Source organism: Littorina saxatilis, linkage group LG8 (genome assembly GCF_037325665.1).
Source record: "Littorina saxatilis isolate snail1 linkage group LG8, US_GU_Lsax_2.0, whole genome shotgun sequence".
Classification (NCBI taxonomy): domain Eukaryota; kingdom Metazoa; phylum Mollusca; class Gastropoda; order Littorinimorpha; family Littorinidae; genus Littorina; species Littorina saxatilis.
The window spans coordinates 47,804,855-47,817,405 of record NC_090252.1 but is presented as its reverse complement, the minus strand read 5'-3'; the positions used below and the strand labels follow the sequence as shown (position 1 = coordinate 47,817,405).

At 41.6% G+C, this 12,551-nt stretch overlaps 2 protein-coding genes across 2 annotated transcripts in view; one reads left to right on the top strand and one right to left on the bottom strand.

Moving 5' to 3' along the window:
• LOC138973718 (uncharacterized) overlaps window positions 1–12,551 on the top strand; it is a 327,086-nt gene that overhangs the window by 232,915 nt on the left and 81,620 nt on the right. The window lies entirely within an intron of this gene.
• On the bottom strand, window positions 2,617–7,502 carry LOC138974694 (uncharacterized). Its single transcript, XM_070347414.1, has 3 exons — window positions 7,498–7,502; window positions 4,381–4,952; window positions 2,617–4,232 (listed from the first exon to the last, which is right to left on the bottom strand). Exons 1-3 carry the CDS (start codon window positions 7,500–7,502, stop codon window positions 2,617–2,619), a joined length of 2,193 nt encoding a protein of 730 aa, XP_070203515.1.

Sequence of the window (12,551 nt, the reverse complement as noted above, 5' to 3'; positions counted from 1 at the left end):
TGTGTGTGTGTGTCTGTGTGTGTGTATATGTGAGTGAGAGTGTCTGTGTGTGTATGTGAGTGTGTGCGCGAGTGTTTATGTTTGCTTGTTTGTTCCATGTTATCACAAATGCACACTGTCACAACTGTCTGTCTTCCTCCCCAGAGTGCACAGGTAGAGGGTGGAAGTGCGGGAACAACTGTATACACGATTCACACAGCTGTGATGGAACTTACCGCTGTTATGCCGACAGTGATGAGCAGAATTGTGGTATGTATATTTCAGTTGAATGAGGCCGAGACCGAGACAAAGACACAGTTTTGTAAACTGACGTGTGTAGTTTAAGTGTCAGTTTATTTTTTTATGCGGGACTTGTGTAAACTATTCAGAATGATTCAGTACAAACTGCACATACAAATTTTACAGAAAATAATTGTATCGCATGGCACTCAAATACATTTTGTGAGATTCCCATCTCTTTTACTGATTATGATATGCTTTGGCAGAAACAAATAATTTCCATCTGATGTATTATTTTGTTATGGCAGAATCGGGTCACAGTGTGTGTGTGTGTGTGTGTGTGTGTGTGTGTGTGTGTGTGTGTGTGTGTGTGTGTGTGTAGGTGGGTATGTGTGTGTGCGTATGTGTGCGTGTGTGTGTGTGTGTGTGTGTGTATGTGTGTGTGTGTGTGTGTGTGTGTGTAAGTGTGTGCGTGTGTGTGTGTGTGTGTGAGAGAGATGACTTTGAAAACAACAGCAAGACACTTTTGAGTCAGGTTTTGTAATCACAGGCCTCAGTCAACCTGCGGTTATGCTATAGTTAGACGCTACTACAAAAAATGACGATGTGAAATAAAACCTTAGTATTTTATTTAACTAAGTGCTAAGGTAGGCATTAGGCTAGTTTACACACAATGTACACACAATTCATTTACACTAACACAGCAATTGTTCAAAAGAACCAAAGTACTCCCTTACATGCAATGCGGAATGTCAGTCCAAGGAACTCCTGTACAGATGAACAATATGATCATCATGCCAGTGCTACCTATTACAGAATGCCAAACACACATGTATTATGTCTATGTGCAGTTTATGTGGATTGATAAAGGGTATACTAATTAGAAGGACTCCGTAAGAACTGCATCTGAAGACTCATAACTACCTTCTACATCAAGAAGGATATCAGCTGTCTACAAACTCGAGAAAGAGCCCCTGAAAAACATATTGCACCTGCGATAAAAACATGTTGAACACTTTCCAGACGACGAGCGGTGTGGATAAGATGGACTATGAGGACACTTCTCAATCAGGGAAAACAATACTGGGTGGTCACAGTGTTAATTCTGCAATGATGTCAGAATTCAGCAGTCATAAAACTTGTTAATACAAAACCAGACAGCTAAGAGCGAACCACTAGATTGCCTTGCTAATAAACAGCCAGGGATTAGAATGTCCTTTGAACACAAACATCTTCCACTTGTCGCCCAAGAGAACCTACCCTGGCAATGAACACGAGGGTGCCACTAGATGATGTCACACGCTTTCCTTCTTTGCCACTACTAAAACAAACGTGTGCAAGATTGTATGTTACACGCTTTAGAGCATATGCAAGAACGGATTCAAACTCGAAATCGTCCCTCCAAAAACCCCAAAATGCACACACGACTTTTATTTCTCCTGCTGTTATCGTTTCTTCTCTTTACAAATTCTTCAACGCTGAGAATACTGAAAACGGCATCCCAGACGACAGTACTGTTTCCATTCGCGAATTTAGCTGCCCTTGGAAAGTGGCTCACTCAAGAGGCCTGTTAGTCTGAATCTAGAAGGACAGAGTTATGAACATAGATGACAAAGATCCCGGAAAGAACAAACATTTCGCGGATGCAGACACAGAAAGACGTCATGAAGATTGCAATGCTTCAAAAGATACGGACTGTGACGATGACTGTGACGTCATTCACATACTTAGACTTGAAAAACAACCAAGACGCGGCTTCTGTCAGAAAATAGTGTGCAGCAGATGCGAGGAATGCAATGACAATAATTAACAAAATGGGTCCATGCAATTTGTTATACGAGGACAAATTCAACTCAATCATGTCTTCAGAAGATTTAGTTGTAATTAAATATATCGCACTATGTTTGTGTTTTGACATGCCTACCAACGCACATGTCGATCGCATAATTAAGCGGTCAAACACGGGAGATGTTTGCAGAACAGTGATAGCAGTACGTTCGCAGTATTTAAAGCAAAGAGTGAGAAACTGGAGCTCATTTTGCTTCATCATAAGATGTCAGACTAGTACTGCAATTGTTCTAAGCAATACACATACACATTTCTTGGTTTGAGACACACAAACAACACTAAGACGCCGCAAAACACACAACTGCTACAGGTTGTTTAAAGTGATAATGTCTAACAACAACAACAATGTCTCTCATCGCTCCAAGAGCTATACAGTTAAGGTTGGGGGTTGTAATGATGTGACCACACACCAGGAATTTCGAAAATAAACGTTTGAGCGCTGATTTATTCACATTGAAACCGGCTGTGTGTTGAGTGGGAATCCCAGACTGTTATTCTGATTGTGACCCCTTGTTGCGCAATTAATAATGTCCGTCCTACCTTTTGCCCCTAGAGATACAGATTTGATATTGAGCCAAGAGCTACAGAGGTCGTGTTGGCTGTTGAATAGAGGACGGAACACACGAGAGCTACAGAGGTCGTGTTGGTTGTTGAATAGAGGACGGAACACACGATAGCTACAGAGGTCGTGTTGGTTGTTGAATAGAGGACGGAATACACGAGAGCTACAGAGGTCGTGTTGGTTGTTGAATAGAGGACGGAACACACGAGAGCTACAGAGGTCGTGCTGGTTGTTGAATAGAGGACGGAACACACGAGAGCTACAGAGGTCGTGCTGGTTGTTGAATAGAGGACGTAACACACGAGAGCTACAGAGGTCGTGCTGGTTGTTGAATAGAGGACGTAACACACGAGAGCTACAGAGGTCGTGTTGGTTGTTGAATAGAGGACGGAACACACGAGAGCTACAGAGGTCGTGTTGGTTGTTGAATAGAGAACGGAACACACGAGAGCTACAGAGGTCGTGTTGGTTGTTGAATAGAGGACGGAACACACGAGAGCTACAGAGGTCGTGTTGGTTGTTGAATAGAGGACGGAACACACGAGAGCTACAGAGGTCGTGCTGGTTGTTGAATAGAGGACGGAACACACGAGAGCTACAGAGGTCGTGCTGGTTGTTGAATAGAGGACGTAACACACGAGAGCTACAGAGTTCGTGCTGGTTGTTGAATAGAGGACGGAACACACGACAGCTACAGAGGTCGTGTTGGTTGTTGAATAGAGGACGGAACACACGAGACCTACAGAGGACGTGCTGGTTGTTGAATAGAGGACGGAACACACGAGAGTCTCAGAGGTCGTGTTGGTTGTTGAATAGAGGACGGAACACACGAGAGCTACAGAGGTCGTGCTGGTTGTTGAATAGAGGACGGAACACACGAGAGCTACAGAGGTCGTGTTGGTTGTTGAATAGAGGACGGAACACACGAGAGCTACAGAGGTCGTGCTGGTTGTTGAATAGAGGACGGAACACACGAGAGTTACAGAGGTCGTGTTAGTTGTTGAATAGAGGACGGAACACACGAGAGCTACAGAGGTCGTGTTAGTTGTTGAATAGAGGACGTAACACACGAGAGCTACAGAGGTCGTGTTGGTTGTTGAATAGAGGACGGAACACACGAGAGCTACAGAGGTCGTGTTGGTTGTTGAATAGAGGACGGAACACACGAGAGCTACAGAGGTCGTGCTGGTTGTTGAATAGAGAACGGAACACACGAGAGCTACGGAGGTCGTGTTAGTTGTTGAATAGAGGACGGAACACACGAGAGCTACAGAGGTCGTGTTGGTTGTTGAATAGAGGACGGAACACACGAGAGCTACAGAGATCGTGTTGGTTGTTGAATAGAGGACGGAACACACGAGAGCTACAGAGGTCGTGTTGGTTGTTGAATAGAGGACGGAACACACGAGAGCTACAGAGGTCGTGTTGGTTGTTGAATAGAGGACGGAACACACGAGACCTACAGAGGTCGTGCTGGTTGTTGAATAGAGGACGGAACACACGAGAGCTTCAGAGGTCGTGTTGGTTGTTGAATAGAGGACGTAACACACGAGAGCTACAAAGGTCGTGTTGGTTGTTGAATAGAGGACGTAACACACGAGAGCTACAGAGGTCGTGTTGGTTGTTCAATAGAGGACGTAACACACGAGAGCTACAGAGGTCGTGCTGGATGTTGAATAGAGGACGTAACACACGAGAGCTACAGAGGTCGTGTTGGTTGTTTAATAGAGGACGGAACACACGAGACCTACAGAGGACGTGCTGGTTGTTGAATAGAGGACGGAACACACGAGAGCTACAGAGGTCGTGTTGGTTGTTGAATAGAGGACGGAACACACGAGAGCTACAGAGGTCGTGTTGGTTGTTGAATAGAGGGCGGAACACACGAGAGCTACAGAGGTCGTGCTGGTTGTTGAATAGAGGACGGAACACACGAGAGCTACAGAGGTCGTGTTGGTTGTTGAATAGAGGACGGAACACACGAGAGCTACAGAGGTCGTGTTGGTTGTTGAATAGAGGGCGGAACACACGAGAGCTACAGAGGTCGTGCTGGTTGTTGAATAGAGGACGGAACACACGAGAGCTACAGAGGTCGTGTTGGTTGTTGAATAGAGGACGAAACACACGAGAGCTACAGAGGTCGTGTTGGTTGTTGAATAGAGGACGGAACACACGAGAGCTACAGAGGTCGTGTTGGTTGTTGAATAGAGGACGGAACACACGAGAGCTACAGAGGTCGTGTTGGTTGTTGAATAGAGGACGGAACACACGAGAGCTACAGAGGTCGTGTTGGTTGTTGAATAGAGGACGGAACACACGAGAGCTACAGAGGTCGTGTTAGTTGTTGAATAGAGGACGGAACACACGAGAGCTACATAGGTCGTGTTGGTTGTTGAGTAGAGGACGGAACACACGAGAGCTACATAGGTCGTGTTGGTTGTTGAATAGAGGACGGAACACGAGCGAGGTCTTAGAACTAGTGTTTTAGCGTTTTATTTTATTCAAATTTGAAAGCTTTGTTTGGTAGTCATTTTAGACCGTAATATTCTCCAACGGACTGTGTGTTTGTTTATATTATGAGAAGTGTTTTAGCCCGGTATGGCACGGAATATGCAAGTGTTTGCTAGACTGTAGGTTTGACTTCATCAGTCCAACGGTGTTAATCTGAAGACTAATGAAATATAATGACGAACGGAATCCGGCTCTTGACACGAGATCGCCGAGCTGGGCTAAGCAAACCGCTAGCTGATTAAAATTCATTTTAGTATTTGGCATAGTTTCAGAGCAGTTTTGAAAAAATAATCATTGCAGGTGTTTATAAATTACAGTACAGAGAATGTCCCTTGAACTTTTAAGGTCCAAATCGTCACAACACTTTCCAAAAATGGCGCCAAAGGTGTACTATCTTTAACTATGAAAAGTGTCCGATTGAAAGAAAAGCACGCGTTGAGACTGAAAATAAGTGTGTGTGCTTGTTTAATCCTGGCTTACCTTCAGCGCCATACCATTGTATTGATTACGTTGTTTAATCATTCCCCTTTGATTCAATCATTGGTTGCAAGAGATGTGTGTATGTGTGTCAGTGTGTGTGTGTGTGTGTGAATGTGTGTGTGTGTGTGTCTGTGTGTGTGCGTGTGTGTGTGCGTATGTGTGTGTGTGTTTGTGTGTGTGTGTGTGTTTGTGTGTGTGTGTGTGTGTGTGTGTGTGTGTGTGCGTGTGTGTGTGAGTGTATATGTGCGTGTGTGTGTATGTGTGCGTGTGTGTGTGTGCGTGTGTGTATGTGTGTGTGTTTGCGTGTATGTTTGTAATTGTGTATGTGTGTGTGTGTGTGTTTGTGTGTGTGTGTTTGTTTGTGTGTGAGTGTTTGTGCGTGTTTATGTTTGCTTGTTTTGTTGACATGTTATTACAAATGCACGCTGTCACAACGTTCTGTCTTCCTCCCCAGAGTGCAGCACTGGCTGGTGGAAGTGCGCGAACATTAACCGCTGTATACCGGAGTCACACCGCTGTCCCGGTATGTACATGTCACATGAATGAGACAGAGACACAACACATAGCTTGTAGACTGACGTGTATAGCTTAAATGTCAGTTATTTTTTTTATGCAGGACTTGTGTTAAATAGTGCTGCGAACTTACTCAGTGCAAACTGAACAGCTGTACAGCTGCAGACAATAATGTTGTCACAGGGCGCTCAAATACATTGTTGGAGATAAACATCCCTTTTACTGATTATGAAACAATTTAATCTGTTTGCAAACAAAAATAGTTTTGTGCCAGCTAACAGCTAATGTATTAGTTTTAAAGGCAGAATTGGTCCACAGTTAAAGAACCATTGTGCTGTGCTACTCGTAATACACGGTTTAGCACAGTCTAACTTACACAGTCCTTGTCAGCAGGACTACAGGGCTAAGTTTAGGACTTCCGTCGGATACGCAAGTTCAGTCACTATTTGGTACTCGTGATAGAGAAGAGGAATTGAGGCCACAATGTATGAACTAAACAAGAAAGCTGAAATTGTGTGACCAGTGACGTTCACTACTGATGAGTGTAAAACCATTCAAGGAAAAGCAGTAGACAACGCCAGTTTTGGTTAATGTTGGTAACATTTGAGTTTTCTTGTGGAAACGGACTATCGTTACACGAGACACGACTATCGCATTAACATAACCATTACAAACGTTTTTGAGTTTATTCATCTGTATACCATTATAAGACAGTATAAAAAAAATGTTGTTAGCGCGAAATCGATTTTGTATTAATCTGGTTTATGGTGTATATTGCAGAGTTTTGTATAAGAAACTGTAACGATAGTCCGAGTGCTTTTGACATGTTGCTGGCAACGTGTTATTCGTGTAGTAGGCATTTATTCTGTGCATTAGGTAACTGATACCTGATATGATGTGAAGTGCTTAGTTTATTTGGTGAATATTCAAGAGAAATACAATGATTTCCATGTTAATCATAGACAGCGTTACACGAGACACGAAAAGCAGGCAACAGAATGACCAACAGTGAAGCAAAGAAAATAAGAACAGAACACACTCTTGAAACACAACGGCAATTTGAATAATACAAAACATAAACATAAAATCTTCGAAAGTCTCTCTCTTGCATAATGGCATGTAAGAAATGATGTACAGGCACCTAAAATAAAGCTTATTTTACGATTTAAAAAAAACCACCACCTTGTTTTAATATTTTCAAGATTTCAAAGTTCAAAGTTGAAATCCCCCCCATGCAAAAAACAAAGAAACAATCAAAAACAAAAACAAAACAGTTTGGAGTATAGGAAACAGGTTAAATCATGGTGTAGATCTAGACTCAAGTAGTTTGGTATGAAACAGACTAACAACACTGACGGACTCACGCCATAGTGAGTTTTGAATCTGGTTATTTCTCTTTTTAATTTCACCTAACTGATTCTTGAGGTAACTTTCATTCGAACGAATTCTAAGCTCTTATTCATCAAATGTGTTACAGGTACTTTGACAAGTACAAGGTTGAATCGGCGTTTGTGAGAGGAGAGCATTTAAAAGTCACATAGAAATCAAACAAATAATTATGTATTACACTTTCTCACCCCTTGCTTACTGCAGAAGGCTAGCGCAGATATCTCTGTCTTGCAGATATCTCTTTCTTGCAGATATCTCTTTCTTGCAGATATCTCTTTCTTGCCGATATCTCTTGCTTGCAGATATCTCTTTCTTGCAGATATCTCTTTCTTGCAGATATCTCTTTCTTGCAGATATCTCTTTCTTGCATATATCTCTTTCTTGCAGATATCTCTTTCTTGCAGATATATCTTTCTTGCAGATATATCTTTCTTGCAGATATATCTTTCTTGCAAATATATCTTTCTTGCAGATATATCTTTCGTGCAGATATCTCTAAAGTAGCAGAGAAGACACCAGGAAAATGTCGCGCCACTCGGCAGCTGACGTAATAATATATCTCCCTGAATCTCTGCGCCTTGAATATGTGCGCGATATAAATTGCGTAACAAAAAAAACAACACAAAAAATAAATAAATCCCTGCGCTTAGAACTGTACTCCCCCCGGAATACGCGCGATATAAGCCTCATATTGATTGATTGATCTCGCGTTGCGTCATCGACAGGCCCATGAATAGCACGCTTGTTGTGACGTGCACATCTCGTCATTGTTGAGAGCAGGACAATCCGTCAGAGGAAAGGTACATTAAGGCAGGAATATTTATATATAAACGTACTCTACTGCCTTTGCATGAGACACACTAGTCGTAAGCCCCGACCTACAACTCGTATGCCAAATAGAAAGGGACCCCCCCCCCAAAAAAAAAACAAAAAAAAACCAACCCATAATCAATAGTATTGGTCAAAAACAATCATCTTTTTATCTGAATTGTTTAATCAATGGTACTGAACGCAGATCTCCTTGGTTCACTGAGATCTCATCTTCAAAACAACCGCACAGTGGGAGCGGACTATCGTTACAAGCATTGTATGCACTTAAATGTGTGGGACACGAAACACTTTTCGGTTGACTACACATTTCCTTTTCGAGAGTGTACGTGAACTACATTATCAGTCTGTTTTCTGTGTTCAAGTATCATGTCATGTAAACTGCCAATGTGTTCCGTTTGATGTTTTGCTCAGTGGCGACGTTTAAAATTGACTGCGGACTATCGTTTCACTTGGGACACGAACATCAAAGTGACATGTTTACGTTCAACGGCTGAATAAAAGATGAAAACCTTCAATTATATATCGGTACTTGAGTATTCATTTTACCAACATAGGATCACAGTGACCGTGGTCACATCATGTTGTAGCGGGCGATCGTGTTTGTAAGCCTACAGTAGTGGGACACGACATGTAACGATAGTCCGACAATTTTCAAATCGAATGTTCACAAAAAACAACATGTAACATGACTGTGATCTGTTACATATTCTTTATTGAAGGTTCCTCTCACAAACACGCAAGAAAGATCAATTTTGTTGTTTCAAATGAATGGAACATATTGCTTCAAACTGGGTCAGTGGTACCGTTCCCTTTTTTAGACGACATTTCTGACGACAAATTCCACTTTAATCCCGTTTTCCCCCGTATTACCAAACACTGATCGGACTATCCTTGCTTGTGCTGTTTCTTCAGATTTTGATACACACATACACATCATTTTCAAAAGTTATCGTAATGCAAGCTGATGGATAATCGCTCTGAAAAAGAGCCACCCACAGTTGTCACCAATACTGAAAAATGATACGCTTGCATACGCCCTTTCACACATGCAAATCTCAGCCGCCGAATGAAAAAAGCAAGCATATAGCGGAATGTTCGTCGTTGTAATGTCCGTGATATTGGTTGCACTAAATAACAAAAGCAAAGCTCAGCCGCCCATTGCACAATTCGTCGTCAAAAGCGCTAGTGAAATGTTCTTAATTGATGTAACTAATAGTGAGATCTGTCAACGTGTCAGCTAGTGACTGCTGGATAATTTGAATCGATTCACTTTGTCTGCACTGACACTGGGAGCGTCGACAGTCACCAGTTGTAGAACAAGGGACGCAACGATAGAGCTACGTTACAGCGCTCGGCAAAACCTGGTAGAAGTAAACAATACGTGTCGAGTTTATGTCATCCAAACCGCCGCCAGGGAAAATGTACTGATTGTTTAAAAAATATTTGTTATTCGCTTATCGTGGATTTTGTTATATTTTTTTTAACATGTATATGCTGTACATTACAGGATATCGCCTAAACAAGGGGACAACATCATAAAACAGATCACACTTGGACAATTACAACACACATGGGGTGGGTGGGTGGGGGGTGATCAGGGCTTTGTGGTCGCAGTATCAAAAATATGTGAACAAAATAAAGGAAACTAAGGGTTACATCAAAACATCCATATACAAGCGCCAATCCTTGTAAAATGTATCTAATGTATTATTCATAACTGCGTTATACTTTTCACAAATACATCTTCGCTTAACATTTCTACAACATGTCTGAAAGTGAGGGATCTTTTTGTTCATTTTGGAATGACATACGTGGTGTTTGGCACAAATTACACGTACTAGCACATCAAAAACTGTATCGGTGACTACATTGTTCCCCACTCCAAAACGAACCAGTTCTTTAGAAACTTGTAAATTGTCACAATGGGTGCAGTTCGCCTTTAACCAATGTACACATTCTATCCAAAAAGTCTGCACTTTATCACACTCCCAAACCATATTTATTAGGGTTACTTCATTTCTACCGCAAAATGTTCACAATGACGTATCCACAATGTTTCGCAAAAGTAGAAACCGTTCTGTCGGCAAAACTCTGTACAATAATCGGTACTGAAACCATCTCAGACACGTATCGTTTGTTGTTTTAAACACATGTTGAAAAATAACCTTCTTATCTAACAAACAATTTAAAGATTCAGACCATTTTTTGATACATTTTGGGACCGTAACATGTTCAGTCAATTGTTAGTAACTAAATTGTGTCTTACCTTTACAAATACATTTACATTTACAAATACATAAATGTATTGATTTGTACATGTATTTGAAGTTTGTGGATTGCGCAAGTTCAAATAAATGTAGATTGCAACTGTAGTTACGAAACAGTTACGAATATCCCGGAATCCTCAAGAATGTATGCGCGCACCCAGACTGAAAGAAACTTTCTCTCTCTTGCTCTCTCTCTCTCTCTCTCTCTCTTTCTCTCACTCTCTTTCTATCTCTATCTCTCTCTCTTTTTCTCTCTCTCTCTCTCTCTCTCTCTCTCTCTCTCTCTCTCTCTCTCTCTCTCTCTCTCTCTCATCTCTCTCTCATGGTCAAAGACTTTGGACCGTGACGTATTCTTCTTACGCGAGCTTTATCCATAGACTTGGAAACTACGGAATGTCTACCCGTCCAAAGCGGCCTTGGGTGGCGTTTGCTCAAAAAATGGGGGCGCCTATTGCACCCACCGTATTTTAGTTAGTATGTTCCCAATTGTTGGTGAACTTCCATCTCCAACTGTAGCCCCTGATCGGGCACAACCAATCCTTCTTTATCATGTATTATCGGTATGAACATGTCTCAAGTAGATTACAGTTTAGCGTTCGTGGGATACCTCCAGCTTCGCTGGGATTAATACCTAATCAAAAGAACACATTTGAAATATATATGATCATCATGCCAGTGTTACCTATTACAGAATGCCAAAAACACATGTATTATGTGTATATGTAGTTTATGTGGATTGATAAAAGGTATACTAATTAGAAGGACTCCGTGTGAACTGCATCTGAAGACTCATAAATTCCTTCCACATCAAGAAGGATATCAGTTGTCTACAAACTCGAGAAAGAGCCCCTGAAAGATATATTGCACCTGCAATAAAAACATGTTGAACACTTTCCAGACGACGAGCGGTGTGGATAAGATGGACTATGAGGACACTTCTCAATCAGGGAAAACAATACTGGGTGGTCACAGTGTCAATTCTGCAATGATGTCAGAACCCAGCAGTCATAAAACTTGTTCAGACAAAAACAGACAGCTAGGAGCCAACCATTAGATTGCCTTGCTGATAAACAGCCAGGGATTAGAATGTCCTTTGAATACAAACATCTTCCACTTGTCGCCCAAGAGAACCTACCCTGGCAATGAACACGAGGGTACCAACAGATGCTGACCATATTATACTTAGACTTGAAAAACAACTAAGAAGCGGCTACTGTGAGAAAACAGTGTGCAGCAGATGCGAGGAATGCAATGACAAACATTGACAAAATGGGTCCATGCAATTTGTTGTACGAGGACAAATTCAAATCAATCATGTCTTCAGAAGATTTAGTTGTAATTAAATATAGTGCACTATGTTTGTGTTTTGCCATGCCTACCAATGCACATCTCGATCGCATAATTAAGCGTTCAAAAACGGGAGATGTTTGCAGAACAGTGATAGCAATACGTTCGCAGTATTTAAAGCAAAGAGTGAGAAACTGGAGCTCATTTTGTTTTATCATAATATATGAGAATGCAATTTTTCTAAGCAATACACATACATATTTCTTGGTTTGAGACACACAAACAACAGTCAAACGCCGCAGAACACAAAACTGCTACAGGTTGTTTAAAGTGATAATGTCTAACAACAACAAAAATGTCTCTCATCGCTCCAAGAGCTATACAGTAAAGGTTGGGTGTTGTAATGATGTGACCACACACCAGGAATTTCTAAAACAAACGTTTGAGCGCTGATTTACTCACATTGAAACCGGCTGTGTTTTGAGTGGGAATCCCAGACTGTTATTCTGATTGTGACCCCTTTTTTGCACAATTCATAATTTCCGTCCTACCTTTTGCCCCTGAATATATCATGCGCTATTCCAAGAGATACAGATTTGATATTGAGCCAATAGCTACAGAGGTCGTGTTGGTTGTTGAATAGA